Consider the following 17,500-nt stretch of genomic DNA (forward strand, 5'->3'; position numbering starts at 1 on the left):
ACACACACACACACACACTAACAGGAGCTGTAAAGTACAATATGCACAAGAGGAACGTCCAACAAACGTTTTGAGCAGCTTCAGAAATCAGAATATTACTTTTTCTTTTCAAAGCAGAGCCAAACTTTATGTTAATGTTGCTAAAGAAAGAGAGCACGTCTCCCTCCTCCCTGAGTCCATACTGGACTACTTCCTTCTTTATCAATGAAGCGGTTCACGAGCTAAAGCAGCTTTCTTACTACCCAAACCAGAGCCTGTAGGTCCCTAGACCCTGGTCCCTAGACCCTGGTCTAAACCTCTAAAGGTTCCTAGCGGTCCAGAAGCAGGCTTCAGTCTGCATTGTCTCTGCAGTGTACTTTAAATAATATATATATATATGTAATATAAATGTCTACAGGAAATCAAACAACTAAACGTTTAAAAAACTACAACTACTAGCAGCAGATAGCAGCATCCACACTCCCACAGTTACACAAACAAACAAACACGAGCAGGTTTGTCTGCAGACTTTAACTCGAGAACGCAGACAACAGCCGACACAGATTATCTTTAATCGGCTTCAATCCACCGACTGATGAATCCGTCACCACTGATTGTGAGAGCAGCACGTTTTTCTATTTAAGCAGCTGAAATAGTTCATAGTTCCTACTCGTCCTCCTGGAGTCTGTAGATACACACAGATACACACAACCTATTGTTAAAATATCAACGTATTCTGTGTTTTATATATCAGGAGTAGAAATGGCAGAAAGATAACTTCAGGCCGTCTTCATACTCCATGAAGAAGCTGAGTATTAAACTAGCAGTGACTGAACCCATCGATGGTTTATCATCTGTATCCATAGACCCTCATAGTGTGGGTCAGATCGAGGACAAAGAGGACAAAGAAGTAAGAAATGTAAAAAAACGTCTGACGTCCAGAGTGAAGTGGAGCAGGAACCAGAAGCTCCGATGAGAATAGCTGCAGAGGGTTCATAGTGTTTTATATTTACTCTTTTAAACGGTGCATTGCTCAACTCTTTAATAGCTGCTGAATTACAGGAGCAGTGCTGAGAACTCCCTCACAGAGGTGTGGTTGCTTCTCTTTATGCTACGGGACTGTTTCAGAAGCCCACTTCTGCTGATGGAGCCTTTTATTACGTTTATTATTTCATTTCACAAAGGAGTCCTAAAGTCTTCTTTAAAGCTTTCAGTGAGCGGAAGTCCGTTGTGTCTGTTTGACCTTTATATATATATTTATATATATATATAAATATATATATTTATATATATATATTTATATATATATATAAATATATATATTTATAAATATATATTTATATTTATATTTATATATATATATATATATATATATATATTTATATATATATATATATATTTATATATATTTATATATATATATATATATTTATATATATTTATATATATTTATATATATATATATATATATATATATTTATATATATTTATATATATATATATATTTATATATATTTATATATATATATATATATTTATATATATTTATATATATATATATATATATATATATATATATATATATTTATATAAATATATATATATATATATATTTATATAAATATATATTTATATATATATATATATTTATATAAATATTTATATAAATATATATTTATATATATATATATATTTATATAAATATTTATATAAATATATATTTATATAAATATATATTTATATAAGATATGAAACACTGAGGAGTAGAAGTGAAGGCAGAGTTTTATAAGATGTGACCCAGATCACATTGATCTCATTAATGAGTTAGTTATTTAGTCTCAGGAGAGACTCGAACCGACGACGTCACAGGACATTAAGTGGGTTTAAAGGGACGGTAGTGTGGTTGTATAAAGTACTTCTACACAGTCAGAGTATTACTACAGTAGAAACAGACAAAGTACCTGCACGGCAGCAAAGTAAAGTAAAATAATCAATATCAGTATTTAGGGTATTTGTACCTTTGTGACGGGAACTGAAGCTGTTTTCTTTACTCTTCAAACACACCAGACTCCATTCATGAACCAGGGATTCAACCTCTGTCAGTCAGTCAGTCAAATATTTCTGTTCTGTAAAAACCTCATTCTATTACTGAACTAGCTGAAGATTAAACTGAACTCAAAGACACAATAAAATCATTCAAAACAATGACTGAAAACAGAATCTTTTCAGCTTTTACTGCGTGCATGTTCTGACCAATCAGACGATGCCTCCCAGCGAGGGCTCCCTCTCTCTGATTGGCTAATGTGATTGGATAGATGTTGTGAGAGGTTGTGAAGCTCTTTGTGTGCGTTTGTTGTCATGATGTCAGGAGACCAAGTGGTACAAAGAGACCACGGTGGAGCTGATGGCTCCCACCATGCTGCCCGAGCTGCACCTCCTCAAACGGGTAAAGAACCTTCCATCACCCTCACGATGTGCAGATAAATCAAACCCACACGATCTCCTGAAGCACATCCTGACTCTGTGTTCCACCTGTTGGTCTCAGGTGAAGGTGAAGGGCCCGAGGTACTGGGAGCTGTCTGTGGACCTGAGCAGAGAAACACAGCATCTACAGTGAGTCCAGAGCTACACTGAGTAACAGAGAGTGGAAGTTGTCTTTCATTTCAAAGTAAAAGTCCTGTTCCTCTATGGAAACAGCAACACGATGACTAGAAGTAGAGAGAACGAGAACAACAGTTATGATGACATCAATCATAAAGAAAGGTTGAACTTCTTTATATCCAACATGTTTCCAAGTGTCGACTCCATGTGTTATGAATATTAAACTGTTCACATGTTTCCAGCCTCCCCTCTCTCCTCTCCTCCTCTCTCTCCTCTCCTCCTCTCTCTCCTCTCTCCTCTCCTCTCCCTCCTCTCCTCTCTCCTCTCCTCTCCCTCCTCTCCCTCCTCTCTCCCCTCTCTCCTCTCCTCCTCTCCTCTCTCCTCCTCTCTCCCCTCTCTCCTCCTCTCCTCTCCTCCTCTCTCTCCTCTCCTCTCTTCCTCTCCTCTCCTCCCCTCTCTCCTCTTCCTCTCCTCCCCTCTCTCCTCTCCTCTCCTCGTCTCTCTCCTCTCCCTCCTCTCCCCTCCTCTCCTCCTCTCCTCCTCTCTCTCCTCTCTCCCCTCCCTCCTCTCTCCCCTCTCTCCTCTCCTCCTCTCCTCTCTCCCCTCTCTCCTCCTCTCCTCTCTTCCCCTCTCTCCTCTCCTCTCCTCCTCTCGTCTCTCCGCTCTCTCCTCTCTCCTCTCCTCTCTCCCCTCTCTCCTCTCCTCTCTTCCCCTCTATCCTCTCCTCTCCTCTCGTCTCTCCTCTCTTCCTCTCCTCTCCCCTCCTCTCCTCTCTTCCTCTCCCCTCCTCTCTTCCCCTCTCCTCTCCTCTCTTCCTCTCCTCTCTTCCTCTCCTCTCTTCTTCTCCTCTCTTCCTCTCCTCTCTCCCCTCTCCTCTCCTCCTCTCGTCTCTCCTCTCTTCCTCTCCTCTCGTCTCTCCTCTCTTCCTCTCCTCTCTGCTCTCTCCTCTCTTCCTTTCGTCTCTCCTCTCTTCCTCTCCTCTCTGCTTTCTCCTCTCCTCTCTTCCTCTCGTCTCTCCTCTCCTCTCCTCTCTGCTCTCTCCTCTCGTCTCTCCTCTCGTCTCTCCTCTCCTCTCGTCTCTCCTCTCTTCCTCTCGTCTCTCCTCTCTTCCTCTCCTCTCCTCTCCTCCTCTCTTCCTCTCCTCTCCTCTCTGCTCTCTTCTCTCCTCTCCTCTCCTCCTCTCGTCTCTCCTCTCTTCCTCTCCTCTCTGCTCTCTCCTCTCCTCTCTTCCTTTCGTCTCTCCTCTCTTCCTCTCCTCTCCTCTCTTCCTCTCCTCTCCTCTCTTCCTCTCCTCTCTGCTTTCGTCTCTCCTCTCTTCCTCTCCTCTCTGCTTTCTCCTCTCCTCTCTTCCTCTCGTCTCTCCTCTCTTCCTCTCCTCTCTGCTCTCTCCTCTCGTCTCTCCTCTCTGCTCTCTCCTCTCGTCTCTCCTCTCGTCTCTCCTCTCTTCCTCTCCTCTCGTCTCTCCTCTCTTCCTCTCGTCTCTCCTCTCTTCCTCTCCTCTCCTCTCCTCCTCTCTTCCTCTCCTCTCCTCTCTGCTCTCTTCTCTCCTCTCCTCTCCTCCTCTCGTCTCTCCTCTCTTCCTCTCCTCTCTGCTCTCTCCTCTCCTCTCTTCCTTTCGTCTCTCCTCTCTTCCTCTCCTCTCCTCTCTTCCTCTCCTCTCTGCTCTCTTCTCTCCTCTCCTCTCGTCTCTCCTCTCTTCCTCTCCTCTCCTCTCTGCTCTCTCCTCTCCTCTCTTCCTTTCGTCTCTCCTCTCTTCCTCTCCTCTCCTCTCTTCCTCTCCTCTCTGCTTTCTCCTCTCTTCCTTTCCTCTCCTCCTCTCCTCTCTGCTCTCTCCTCTCGTCTCTCCTCTCTTCCTCTCCTCTCCTCTCCTCCTCTCCTCCTCTCGTCTCTCCTCTCCTCCTCTCGTCTCTCCTCTCCTCCTCTCGTCTCTCCTCTCCTCCTCTCGTCTCTCCTCTCCTCCTCTCGTCTCTCCTCTCCTCCTCTCGTCTCTCCTCTCGTCTCTCCTCTCCTCTCTCCTCTCTTCCTCTCCTCTCCTCTCCTCCTCTCTCCTCTCCTCCTCTCGTCTCTCCTCTCGTCTCTCCTCTCCTCCTCTCGTCTCTCCTCTCGTCTCTCCTCTCCTCCTCTCTTCCTCTCCTCTCCTCTCCTCCTCTCTCCTCTCCTCTCTTCCTCTCCTCTCTTCCTCTCGTCTCTCCTCCTCGTCTCTCCTCTCCTCTCCTCCTCTCCTCTCGTCTCTCCTCTCGTCTCTCCTCTCCTCCTCTCGTCTCTCCTCTCGTCTCTCCTCTCCTCCTCTCGTCTCTCCTCTCTTCCTCTCCTCCTCTCGTCTCTCCTCTCTTCCTCTCCTCCTCTCGTCTCTCCTCTCTTCCTCTCCTACTCTCCTCTTCTCCTCTCTTCCTCTCGTCTCTCCTCTCCTCCTCTCGTCTCTTCCTCTCCTCTCCTCTGTTTCTGTTTCCGGTTGTGTGTGAGTGTGAGTGGTGGACGTGAGAGTGTCGCGGAGGTTTGATTGTATTTTCACTGCTTTGGGATTTGTTCCTCTGTTCCTCTGTCTCTGCACGTGATCAGGTGAGATACTGAGCAGTGTATTTATCGGCAGAACGTGTGATTAGTGGTGTTTGGTGTTGTTCGGGAGGATGGCGTCCTCCGAGACGCCACGCCCGTCAATCCGGCAGGGAGTCCGGGTAGTTCCACCGGATAGCAGCGTGTCAGTAGAGGAGGTGCTGCTGGCTGTCGGAGAGCAGGTGGGACATGACAAACTCTCCTTTGCATCTCGGATGAATAAAGCTGTGGTTGTGTTCGTGGTGAGCGAAGCTTATGTCCACAACCTGATAGAGAGCGGCGTGTTGATCAGGGACAGCTTCGTGCAGGTCTCTCCGCTCTCAGTGCCCTCTACGCGGATCACCGTGTCCGGTGTTCCGCCGTTTATACCGAACGAGCTGTTAGAAAATGAGCTGCGCAGGTTTGGAAAGTTTGCCAGCGGATTTAAAACAGTCAGTTTGGGGTGTAAGGATCCCAAACTGAAGCACGTGCTGTCTCTTAGGCGGCAGGTCTTCATGTTCCTGGAGTCACCTACACAAACACTGGAGGTGTCCTTCAGGGTTAAACACGGGGAGGGTTCATACATGGTGTACGCTAGCTCGGGACAGATCAAATGCTTTGAGTGTGGAGATGTAGGACACAAACGCTTCGCGTGTCCGCACAAGCAGCAGAGAAGCGCGGCGGCTCCCGCAGGTGCGGTCGGCGGCGCTTCTTCGTCTTCTGCTGATAACAATAATGTTGATAAGGAGGATCAGGGCCAGTCTTACAACCAGCAGGCTTCTGTGGTGGCGCAGAACCTCACTACATCTGGTACCGAAGCACCACCACAGTCGGTAAAAGTGTGTGAAGAGGCAGCTACAGGTTCTGCAGGTGGAGATCTCACCATAGCCTTAGATGAAGCACAGAGTGTAGGGTCTGTGTCCAACAGCCAGCTGTCTTGTGAGGGAGAGGACATGGAGTATGAGAGTGAATCAGATGTTGCATCTAATTCTGAAACGTGCATTAAAGGCACTGATCTGTATTCACTAGAGGAAATAAACTCATTTTTGGATGTAACTTACAATAGATCTGCAAAAGTGAGTGATTATTTCCCTGACATTGAGAAGTTCATACGATCTGTTGGCGTGGCGCAGAGAAAGGTGAGTTTGGACCTTTTAGATGGAAAAAAGCGCTTCCGCCTAAAGAAACACATCACAACCTTGAGGAAAGTAAGGAAAAGTGGAAGAGTTCAAAAAACTAAGACAGTTTAACATGATCATGTGTCACACGGGGTTTTCCACTTTCCACTGCTTACTTCTTATCTTGTCTTACCTCCTTCCATCCTCTGACCTTTCTATGCAGAGCTTCAATTTAGGGTCTTTAAACATCAATGGTGGGCGGGACGGGCATAAAAGAGCATTAATACAGGAGGTTGTAAATCAAAAAAGGTTGGACATCCTCTTTTTGCAAGAAACTCACACCATTCCATCAGATGAAGTAGACTGGGGTTTATGGTGGGAGGGCTCATGCACCCTGAGCCACGGCACCAATCTTAGTGCCGGGGTAGCCGTGCTGTTTAGAACAGCAGCTAATGCAACCGTCCTGTCAGTCACTGAGGTGGTGAAGGGTCGTTTGCTGATGGTGAGGGCAGAGATAGAGAGCTCGCTTTACTGCTTCGTGAACATATATGCACCGAATCAGGGGTCAGAAAGAGCACGCTTCTTTACTACGCTGCAAAATGAACTGCAGAGCTGCCATCAGGAGCAACTGATCATCGGAGGGGATTTTAACTGTACTCTAGACTTCACCATAGACCGGAATAGTGAGGAACCACACCCGCAGTCAGCTCAGAGTCTCCACAACGTCATCACACACTAAAGCCCTGTCCACACTACTCCGTTTCTCCTTGGATGCAGATTTGTCAAATAGAAACGATCTCCGTCCACACGGGGGTTTCAGCATCATTCTCGAGTTGATCTGCGTCCACACGGCAGCCGTCGAAGGCGGACAGCACGTGACCATTAACTACACTGGGCATGCGCGTGACGGTGTAAACAGGAAATTGCTTGCTTAGTTAAAAAAAAAAAAAATACTCGCTCTGTCTCTCTCTCTCCAAATTTACTTTAACATCAACACTTACACATAAACGTTTACTAGATTATGGGTCCATCAATGTGGTCTCTCACTCGTTTCCTCCGTGTTGTTGATGTCTGTTCTCACTAGTAGCTCTGAACGTCATGTCCGCCTAGCTAGCTTCTAAGCTAATTTTAACATTACCGCCAATGGAGAAATGCTAACCGCGATTAGCATTACAGCGGTGCGGGTCTATCTCTCTCTCTCACATCAAATTTACTTTAAAATCAACACTTACATGTAAACGTTTACTAGAATATGGGTCCATACATGTGGTCAACACACGTCTCTCACTCTATTCTGCTCTTCCTTCGTGCAGGAAAGCTTAGCAGATCGCTAACAGTAGATCCGTGAAATAAAGACCATGGAATCCATAGAAGAGTTTCAAGACTTCAGTGTGAATCTTTATTTGTAAAACTGTGGAAGCACAATATGAAATATGGCTTTACAAACTGTCCCTATACACATTACACGAATACAAAACAACAATCCATGATATAGCCAGCATGTAACATGTCCGCCTAGCTAGCTTCTAAGCTCATTTTAACATTACCGCCAATGGAGAAATGCTAACCGCGATTAGCATTTAATACAACACAAATGTTATACTAAACACGCGAATAGAATATATCTACGTACATATTTTCATGCTCCATAAATACATACTTACAGACTAAGGTCTCTCAAGGCTACCAAACGGAAGAAGTAAAACGTTAGAGCAGCGTGTCTTCTCATTAGAATCTAAAAACAACGAGCTGCTCCATAGGGCTGATCAATAACAGCTGCTTCCTCCACAGAAATGCAGACTTTTACTGCATAGCTGCTGCTAGCTGTTGTGCTAGCAGCAACGCTTGCAATTAGTTATCCATGTTGAAATGAATCGCTGGTAGCCCAGTTTGTTTTCTTCCGGGTACGGGTCACGTGATAGTGAGTGTGACGAATCAGGGACGGAGACGTCATGGTTGCCAAGAACCAATCCAGTAGCGAACACGGGTGTGGGCGTAATTTTTTCTAAGCACATCCGTATCCGACCGTCCACACGCAAACGCAACCCCGGAGTTATCAAATACCTCCAACCTCGCCGGAGTTTTCAGATTCCTCCGTTTAGGGTGCTCCAAAACTCCGGCGTAGTGTGGCCGCTCAGTGTAAACGTAGCAAATACGGAGTAAAAACGGAGTAGTGTGGACATGGCCTGAGATCTGTTGGACACGTGGAGAATAAAACACCCACTAAACAGACAGTACACATGGGTTAGAGTCAGCAACGACAGGATTAGTGCAGCCAGGCTGGACAGAATTTACATCTCTCGCAGTCTCAGTTCCAGACTGAAGAACAGCACAATCAGTCCAGTTGGGTTCTCTGATCACCACCTCGTCAGTTTAGGCTTGATAACCTCACCAGGTGAAAGGGTTAGCTCCTACTGGCATTTTAATAATACACTTCTACAGGACAGCACTTTTTGTCAGAGCTTTGGGGTTCTTTGGCAGCAGTGGAAAACTGAAAAAGTTCGTTTCAGTTCTCTGAAACAGTGGTGGGAGGTCGGAAAAGCGCAGATCCGTGTGTTCTGCCAGCAGTACACCTCAAACGCCACCGCTATAATCAAGTCTGCTGTTAAAGACCTTGAAGCCAACATAAAGATCATTGAGGAGGGCTTCCAGAGAGACACTCTGTTTTGATGGAATGTTTTAAAACAGGATCACTTCCTGTTTCATGCCAGCGGGCAGTTCTCTCTCTGCTGCCCAAGAAGGGCGACTTGGCCCTTCTTAAGAACTGGAGACCAGTGGCCCTGCTTTGCACAGACTATAAGGTGCTTTCCAGAGCCTTATCTAACAGACTAAGAGACTACCTGGAAGTGGTTGTAAATAGCGACCAAACCTACTGTATCCCAGATAGAACAGTTATGGACAATATCTTTCTCATCCGTGATGTGCTTGATGTATGTAAATTCCACGATGTAGATGTTGGTATTGTCTCACTAGACCAGGAGAAGGCTTTCGACAGGGTGGGTCACGCATATCTGTTTTCTGCACTCAGGGCTTTTGGGCTTGGTGATGGGTTCTTGGCTTGGGTGGGTTTGCTGTACAGGGGTGCTGAATGTATGGTAAAAATGGGAGCTGGCCTGAGTCGACCGATCCCTGTACGGCGAGGGATAAGGCAGGGTTGTCCTATCTCAGGACAACTATACAGCCTCGCTTTTGAGCCTCTGTTGTGCAGGCTGAGAAGTCGGCTCAGTGGTCTGTCACTGCCTGGGTCCTCCAGTCTTTGTAGTCCCCTCGCTGTGTCTGCGTATGCTGATGATGTAAACATCTTCATCAGGGACCAGGGAGATGTTCTATGTCTGCAGGATGTTTTGTCTCTTTATGAGAGGGCTTCATCTGCACGGGTGAACTGGGAAAAATCTGAAGCTTTATTGGTGGGACAGTGGAGACATCAGACGGTGCCTCATCTGCCTGGAGGTCTTCAGTGGGGAAAAGAAGGTCTAAAAGTGCTGGGTGTGTTTTTGGGCTCTGAGGTTTTTGAGAAAAAGAACTGGGAGGGAGTTAAGGAGAAGGTGTGTGCTCGGTTCTCTAGGTGGAGATGGTTACTACCCCAGTTGTCATATAGGGGAAGAGTTCTGGTTGCTAATAACTTGGTTGCCTCGACTCTGTGGCACAGACTCATCGCTCTGACGCCACCTGGAGGCCTCATAGCAGAGATACAGAGGTCTGTCGTGGACTTCTTCTGGTCCGGCCGGCACTGGGTTCGTGCAGCAGCTCTCTATCTGCCTGTGGCAGAGGGGGGGCAGGGTCTCATCGATATCCAGTCCAGGATCGCCTCTTTCAGACTCCGGACTGCACAGAAGCTGCTCTATGGCTGTGGCCCCAGCTGGATGGACACGGCTCGACTGCTGCTGAGGAGAGCTGGGTGGTTGGGATATGATAAGCAGCTCTTTCTCCTACAACCTGAGGAAGTGGACTTGGCCGGGCTGACGCCGTTCTACGGCTCTGTTCTGCAGGCGTGGCAGATTTTTAACATTTCACGTAAAGCTGATGAGACTCCGGGTGTGTGGCTGCTGGAGGAACCTTTGTTCTTCAACAGCTTCATTAGAACCCAAACGCTGCAGTCTGCCAGCCTAAGAACGCGTCTGAGAGAAGCCGGCTGCACTAAACTGGGACATTTGGTGAAGATGTCATTAACAGCAGCATCTATGGTCACCTTCAGACAGAACACTAACATCACGTCTGTCAGGTTGACCAATAGAATAGTGGAGGAGGTCTGTGCCGCCCTGCCACAACGCCTGAGAGCAGTTGCAGGAAACTGTACTCTGTCTGACCAATGGGATGAAGAGAGTGAGTACACCCCCCCCCACTCTGCTCATTGCCCCAGCGGTGGGGGACTGGCAGGGGGGAGGAAACAAGCTGCTGACGTTCACAACCCCTCACCTGGACAAGTTTCAGGCAGTAGAGAAAAAAGCTATCTATGAAATCTGTGTAAAGGTTGTGAACCTCCGCTCTCTGGCAGGGTTGACAGAGTCGAGGTGGACCGAGTTCTTTGGCCCAGGTTCTTCCCCGAGAGGCAGCTGGAGGTGCATGTACAAGCTGCCCGTTGAAAAACGGACAGCAGACCTCCAGTGGAGGGTTGTACATGGAGCTATAGCCACCAACAGATACCGGGCACACCTGGATCCACAAATTGGGGAGGAGTGTTATTTCTGCGGTCAGACTGAGACCCTGGAACACTTGTTTGTTCAGTGTCCTCGGCTCTCAGCACTCTTTGAATGGTTAAAAAGATGGTTTCAGGGTCTTGGACAGGTGTTTTCTTTCATGTTGTTCATCTTCGGTCCAAAATACTGCTCAAAACAGAAGGCTGTCCACACAATGGTAAACTTTTTATCTGGTTCTGCCAAGTTGGCCATCTGGTTGACACGGAAGAATCGGGCTCGGGGTGCCGGTAATGAAGATCCGGTGAAAGTTATGGAGGGACTGTTGAAAGCCCGACTCAGGGTGGAACACACCTACTACCAGACAGTGGACAATTTACAGGCCTTCAGGGACAGATGGACTACTGGGAGCATTTTATGCTCAGTGGGTGCTGGTGGAGAGCTGGTGGTGAACTTCTGAACATATTGATCATTGAAATTGATTGTTTATTTGTTCTTTGGTTATTTGTTTTATTTTATTGATTTTCTGATTATTAAGTGATGATTTAGCGTGTTTCTGGTTTTCACTGCAATAGTGAAATAAAAGGTTTTTAAAAACCAAACCTCTCCTCCTCTCGTCTCTCCTCTCTTCCTCTCCTCTCCTCTCCTCTCCTCCTCTCGTCTCTCCTCTCTTCCTCTCCTCTCCTCTCCTCTCCTCTCCTCTCCTCCTCTCGTCTCTCCTCTCTTCCTCTCCTCTCCTCTCCTCTCCTCCTCTCGTCTCTCCTCTCTTCCTCTCCTCTCCTCTCTGCTCTCTTCTCTTCTCCTCTCGTCTCTCCTCTCGTCTCTCCTCTCTTCCTCTCCTCTCCTCTCCTCTCCTCCTCTCGTCTCTCCTCTCTTCCTCTCCTCTCGTCTCTCCTCTCTTCCTCTCCTCTCCTCTCCTCTCCTCTCCTCCTCTCGTCTCTCCTCTCTTCTCCTCTCCTCCTCTCGTCTCTCCTCTCTTCCTCTCCTCTGCTCTGCTCTCTTCTCTTCTCCTCTCCTCTCGTCTCTCCTTAGAGAGTGATATAAGTGATATTTATAAACCAGAACCAGACAATGCTGCTCGTGTGTTTTACATGATGAAGCAAAAGTTTTTTTTGACTAAAAATCACAAATAAATATGCAAATGAATTCAAAAGAACCAGAATAACCTGAACAAAGACAGGAAAGGAAACTTGTGAAGTCTCTCAAAAGAAACCGTGTGACGTGTGTTGACGTGTGTTGACGTGTGTTGACGTGTGGCGGTCTGTCAGGTCCATCCTCTCCAGAGACGGGGTTCTGTACGTTAAACTCCGGGCCGGTCAGTTGCCCTACAAAGACGACCCCCAGGGCTGGAAGAGCCTGCTGGCCTCAACCGTCAACCACCGGTCCTCTGGGGTCAGAGCCTTCAAGGTGGACACACACACGCACACACACACACACATACACACACACACACTAATGCCTTCATCTCTCCTCACTCTCTTTCGTGTCCTTTCCTCTGTTCCTCTACACTTCCTCTCACGCGCTGCTCCATGTGAATAATTGCTCCGTGTATTTCCTGCTGGTCGTCTGCAGCCTGAATCCATCTCCACCTTCACCTCAGAGCCCGCCCTGGTCTCCTTCGCCGAGTTCTTCTGCAAAACATCTGAAGAGATTCAACACGTAAGTTCAGCGTTACTGTCACTGCAGCCTCTCTGCTTCATGTCTGCTGATCAAACGCTCCGTTACCTTCATTAGAATTACAGATTATTCTGTTTGAACATTGTTGGAACATTTGTGATAATATAAGTAAACAACTCAACCACACTTATAACACAGGTCTGGTCATTTTAGACACTTAAATGAAGAATTGCAATTAATGAAACAGGAACTCTCTCACACACATGAGGAAAAACAATTCAATCCGTTTGCTTGCGTGCAAATTCACCGTGAGGTTTTTATTGCAGAGAGACGATACTCTGGTGCTGTTCTCGGCCATGCTGTACGAATGTGTGACGCAGGAATGTCCAGAGATGCTGCCCACCTACATCGCTATTGAGCAGGTAAAACGTTTAAATACCGTCTGTGCATTGACTTTGTATGTAGTCGTTTGGTGTGAACACAGCATAGCTTCCACCAAGACCACAACGTCTTCGTTGTGGGTGTCAGAGGTGCTTTGGGACTAACCAGGTTGCACTAACGGACGCTGTCTCTTTAAGGCGGTGGGCGCTCTGCGGCGGGGCGACCTGCTGCAGACCTTCCCTCTGTGGCAGATGCGTCTGGTGGTGGAGCTGTGGGACAGCCGGGTGCAGCGAGGTCCGGCCAACCGCCACGACGCGCTGCTCACCTCCGAGTTCCTGCCCGTCATGAAGAACATGGTGGACGTGGCGCTGGACCGCTGGCTCACAGGTGAGGAGGAGGAGGAGGAGGAGGAGGAGGAGGAGGAGGAGGAGGAGGAGGAGGAGGAGGAGGAGGAGGAGGAGGAGGAGGAGGAGGAGGAGGAGGAGGAGGAGGAGGAGGAGGAGGAGTTGGTCTCAATCTCTAGTTTCAAGTCTTCTTCAATACAGCATGATGTTCATTTAGTACATTATGGTCCATTTAGAGTCAAACAGACCATAAAGCAGGGGATGCTTTAGGGCGGGGCTACACAGTGATTGACAGGTCTCTACCAGAGACGTATACGGCGTCTCTACGTCACTCCTCCTCAGTCCAGATATGGTCACTTCCTGTTCTGTTTTACAATGTTTACTGAGGTAATAAATCAAGAGAGAAGTAGAGTCATTTTCTCATAGACTTCTATACAACCAGAGGAGTCGCCCCCTGGTGGACACTAGAGAGAATGCAGCTTCACTTGCTCTGAACATTTAAAGAAGCCTCTCTTCTTCTTCATGAGACACAAAGTTAAAGTTGTTTAGCAGCAGGTTGAGTAATGTTTACAGGCTGGATTTGTTCCATTGCAGCACAATAATTATGTACACACACACACACACACACACACACACAGGGAGAGGCGTGGGAAACCGGTGGAGGATTTGGACGAGGCTTTGATTACGTCAGCGGTTTTAAGCGTGTTCTCACGGTCATGTGAAGCTTCTCGTCTCCTGCAGACGAACAGAACAAACCTCCGGCTTCAGGAATGTTTCTGTTCTCCATGTTTCTCTGTCTGTTTGAATCTCTCAGACATTTTGATTTCTTCATCAACACTTTACGTAAGTTCACATTCCTGCAGACTTTGCCTAAAGGAATTACCCACAATTCATACCGATGTCACGTTAAAAACAAAGGTAAACAAAGAGGTAAAATACCCATAACGTGATATAACGTTGGTCATGGTAACGTGATATGTTGCAGCAAGGTACTATTTCTTAAATACACTTAAATATATACCAAATATATACCAGGGTTTAAGGTCTTAGGGGGACTCTGGGAACCGGACCGCACAGTCCGTCTGGTCCTTCTGTTGAGCTATAAACCAGCGTGTGTTGTTTGTGTGAACAGAAACACAGCTGGAGGTGAACAAACAGACTATCAAACATTTAAAACGTTGTGTTTTCTCTCCCAGACAACAGCGCCGTGTTGAGGTCCTACATGAGGGGCGAGGCCCTCCCTAAGGCCGCCCAGTCCATCATGCTGGCCAGCTTCCTGGTGTACCGATCCATCCCGAGTCTGAGGAACACACACACACAGCTGGAGGGTGAGACACACACACACACACACACACACACACACACACACACACACAGACGTGTGATGCTAACGTTAGCTCAGCTTGTTTGTGATCCTCTAAGAGACGCGTCTGAAGCCCCGCCCTCTGTCCCTGCAGGCTGCAGCTCTCTGGGGGACTTGGTGTGGCGTAGCAGCCGGTTGCGGATCCCTCTCAGAGACCTGCTGAGGCTGGTTCCCGTCCTGCTGGGTCCTGCATCCGGACCCCACAGTGTGCCGGGCCTCCCTCTGCAGGCCTTCTGATCCAGACCGCGTCCCAGAGGGCCGGTCTACCTGCAGCAGGGTGACCCCCACACAGAAGTCGTGTCTTTTGCTGTTGACGGACTGTTGCTGCTCAGCCTCTCATCACTAATATCACACTTTGTAAGATAGTGTTTCTACTGAGGTTGTTTACACATGAGGAAGGTTTACGCTGCAGTAAAGGTGCAGCACTCCAACATGAGGACCAGACGAGGACCAGAAGACAATAAACGAGAGGAGTACCTGCACTACTCATGAGTACTCATGAGTACTGTGGTCTGTTGTGTGTGATCAGGATGTCGTTGTTCTCTCTCTGGGTTTCCTCCTTCTTCTTCTTTTATTCTCTTCTTCTGGGTAACCCTGCAGACAGCAGGTGGACTTCCTTTGAAAGGTGGACTGGGTTTGTCCTCCACAGATGAGATGGAATAAACTTATTCTGCAAATAAACTACGAGGTTCTTCATTGTCACTTTAAGAGTACGTTATATCTAGAATATTTACCTCTCTGTCTGACGGGGAACTGAAGCCATGATGTGTTTCTCCTCAAACACACCAGACTCATTGATAGAAACAGTGATTCTACGTCTCAGGACTCTCAGGAGCTGCTGCTCTGCTGCTGCGTCCTGAGAGGTACAGTCACTGTTTTTATCAATGAGTCTGGTGTGTTTGAGGAGAGCATGCATCAAGTCTGTTTCTCCAAACTCCACCTTCTGAATGTAAAACTGTGACTGTAGTAGTACCTCGTACATCAGTACTGTCCCTTTAAGGGCTCACAGGTTCTCCTATCGGCCCTTTATTTCTCCATGCTGTTGCTTCTCTCCTGCAGCTGAATGTCAGCGTTGTGTTTAGCCAACAGCTTTCAAACCCAACACTGTGGGACTTTCCCACGGGTCCATGAACGCACCGTTAATGACTGGAGCCGCTTGTGGAGGTTTTACTGTGATCGTCTTGTGTTTAGAGGTTTTACTGTGGTTTTACAGCTCATGTTTAATCCACAGCTCACGTTAGCCACATTTATAAAGTCTGTTTTAAATGATCTCATTAATTAAAGGTTTTTTGTTGTTTCGCTGCCTTCAAGTGACGAGAAAAGATAAGAAAATACAACTTTAATGCTCTAAAATGTAGAATAATGAATAAACAGAGAAGAAGAGTGTGTGTGTGTGTGTGTGTGTGTGTGTGTGTGTGTGTGTGTGTGTGTGTGTGTGTGTGTGTGTGTGTGTGTGTGTGTGTGTGTGTGTGTGTGTGTGTGTGTGTGTGTGTGTGTGTGTGTGTGTGTGTGTGTGTGTGTGTGTGTGTGTGTGTGTGTGCGTGCGTGCGTGCGTGCGTGCGTGCTGAGTCACAGAGGGGCGGGGCTGACAGGAGGTGGGTGTGACCGTAACAAAACTAAAAGTACTAACTGATTTCCCTGAACGCCTCTCTGTCCCTTCAGTATGAATGGTGCAGCAGTGTGAGACAGACAGAGGACAGACAGAGGACAGACAGGTTGAGTCTCTTCAGGGCAACATGAAGTCAGTGAGTGTTGGAGCAGCTGATTTAAAGAAGAAGTGTTGAGGTGAGTCAGATGTTCTCTCATGAATTAAACTTTTCTCTCTTTTCATAAAGCAAACGAGGAAGCAGCTCGTGACTTTGATATAAAAAAACTCAACTCTGCACATTGAACTTCAACTCTTTTCTTTCTGACTGATGTTGGCAGCTCGTGCAACTCTCTCGTGCAGCGCCAGGAGGAAGTGTGCGGTGTCAGTCATAGATAGTAACCCGCTCTTCCTCTTCCTCTCGTCTCTCTTAAGACTTCTTCAATGACTTCACCTGCGAGTCTAACTCTGTCCTGCGTTTGCTGCACCCGTGAACGCACCACACGCTGACAGGAGGAGCAGCTCTTTATTGTTATTAATATTCATGTGATTGGTTTCTTTTTTTGTAAATGTGACGCTCATCGACAGATGACGTTTGTATGTTGAGCGTCAGTGGTGCATTCAGGTGCGGTCGGAAACGAGGGTTGTACTCTGCAGCCTCACAATTCAGACTCCAAAAACATCATTAAAAAGTGACGACGAATGAAGATTTCGTGTAGTTCAGTAGTCGCTGTGCTTCCAGACACTGATGCTGTTTGTAATGTTTGATCTGCACGTTTTTTCATACTGCAATTAGTTTTTGTCTCATTTTATCCAAATGGCTCCAAAGACCATATCTGGACTGAGGAGGAGTGACGTAGAGACGCCGTATACGTCTCTGGTAGAGACCTGTCAATCACTGTGTAGCCCCGCCCTAAAGCATCCCCTGCTTTATGGTCTGTGTGACTCTAAATGGACCATAATGTACTAAATGAACATCATGCTGTATTGAAGAAGACTTGAAACTAGAGATTGAGACCATAAACTCATGTTTACAATGTTTACTGAGGTAATAAATCAAGAGAGAAGTAGAGTCATTTTCTCATAGACTTCTATACAACCAGAGGAGTCGCCCCCTGCTGGACACTAGAGAGAATGCAGCTTTAACACATTGGTTGATTCAGACTCAGAGAGAGAGAGAGAGAGAGAGAGAGAGAGTGTCATAATGAGTGACTCTGGGTTTCCCTGCCCCTGTTTCCTTCTTTTATGTGGTTGGAGACAGAAGTTAAGCATCTGAGCTGAATATAGAGACTGTACATGTGAGACGGAGAGACAACAGGACAGGACGTACGGTTTATTTAAATAAA

The 17,500-nt window shown here is 47.0% G+C and overlaps 1 protein-coding gene across 4 annotated transcripts in view; it reads left to right on the forward strand.

Moving 5' to 3' along the window:
* anapc1 (anaphase promoting complex subunit 1) overlaps positions 1 to 17,500 on the forward strand; it is a 95,056-nt gene that overhangs the window by 30,924 nt on the left and 46,632 nt on the right. For all 4 annotated transcript variants that reach the window (XM_076083142.1, XM_076083144.1, XM_076083143.1 and 1 more), the window contains exons 46-53: positions 2,348 to 2,425; positions 2,525 to 2,592; positions 12,133 to 12,271; positions 12,437 to 12,523; positions 12,808 to 12,903; positions 13,060 to 13,249; positions 14,403 to 14,534; positions 14,664 to 16,354. In XM_076083142.1, coding sequence (XP_075939257.1) covers positions 2,348 to 2,425; positions 2,525 to 2,592; positions 12,133 to 12,271; positions 12,437 to 12,523; positions 12,808 to 12,903; positions 13,060 to 13,249; positions 14,403 to 14,534; positions 14,664 to 14,806 — 933 coding nt within the window. In that variant the 3' untranslated portion in view covers positions 14,807 to 16,354. The remainder of the gene's footprint in view (positions 1 to 2,347; positions 2,426 to 2,524; positions 2,593 to 12,132; positions 12,272 to 12,436; positions 12,524 to 12,807; positions 12,904 to 13,059; positions 13,250 to 14,402; positions 14,535 to 14,663; positions 16,355 to 17,500) is intronic.

The sequence above is a fragment of the Anarhichas minor genome, unplaced genomic scaffold (genome assembly GCF_050575085.1).
Source record: "Anarhichas minor isolate MPS153535 unplaced genomic scaffold, ASM5057508v1 ptg000122l, whole genome shotgun sequence".
In the NCBI taxonomy this organism is placed as follows: Eukaryota; Metazoa; Chordata; class Actinopteri; order Perciformes; family Anarhichadidae; genus Anarhichas; species Anarhichas minor.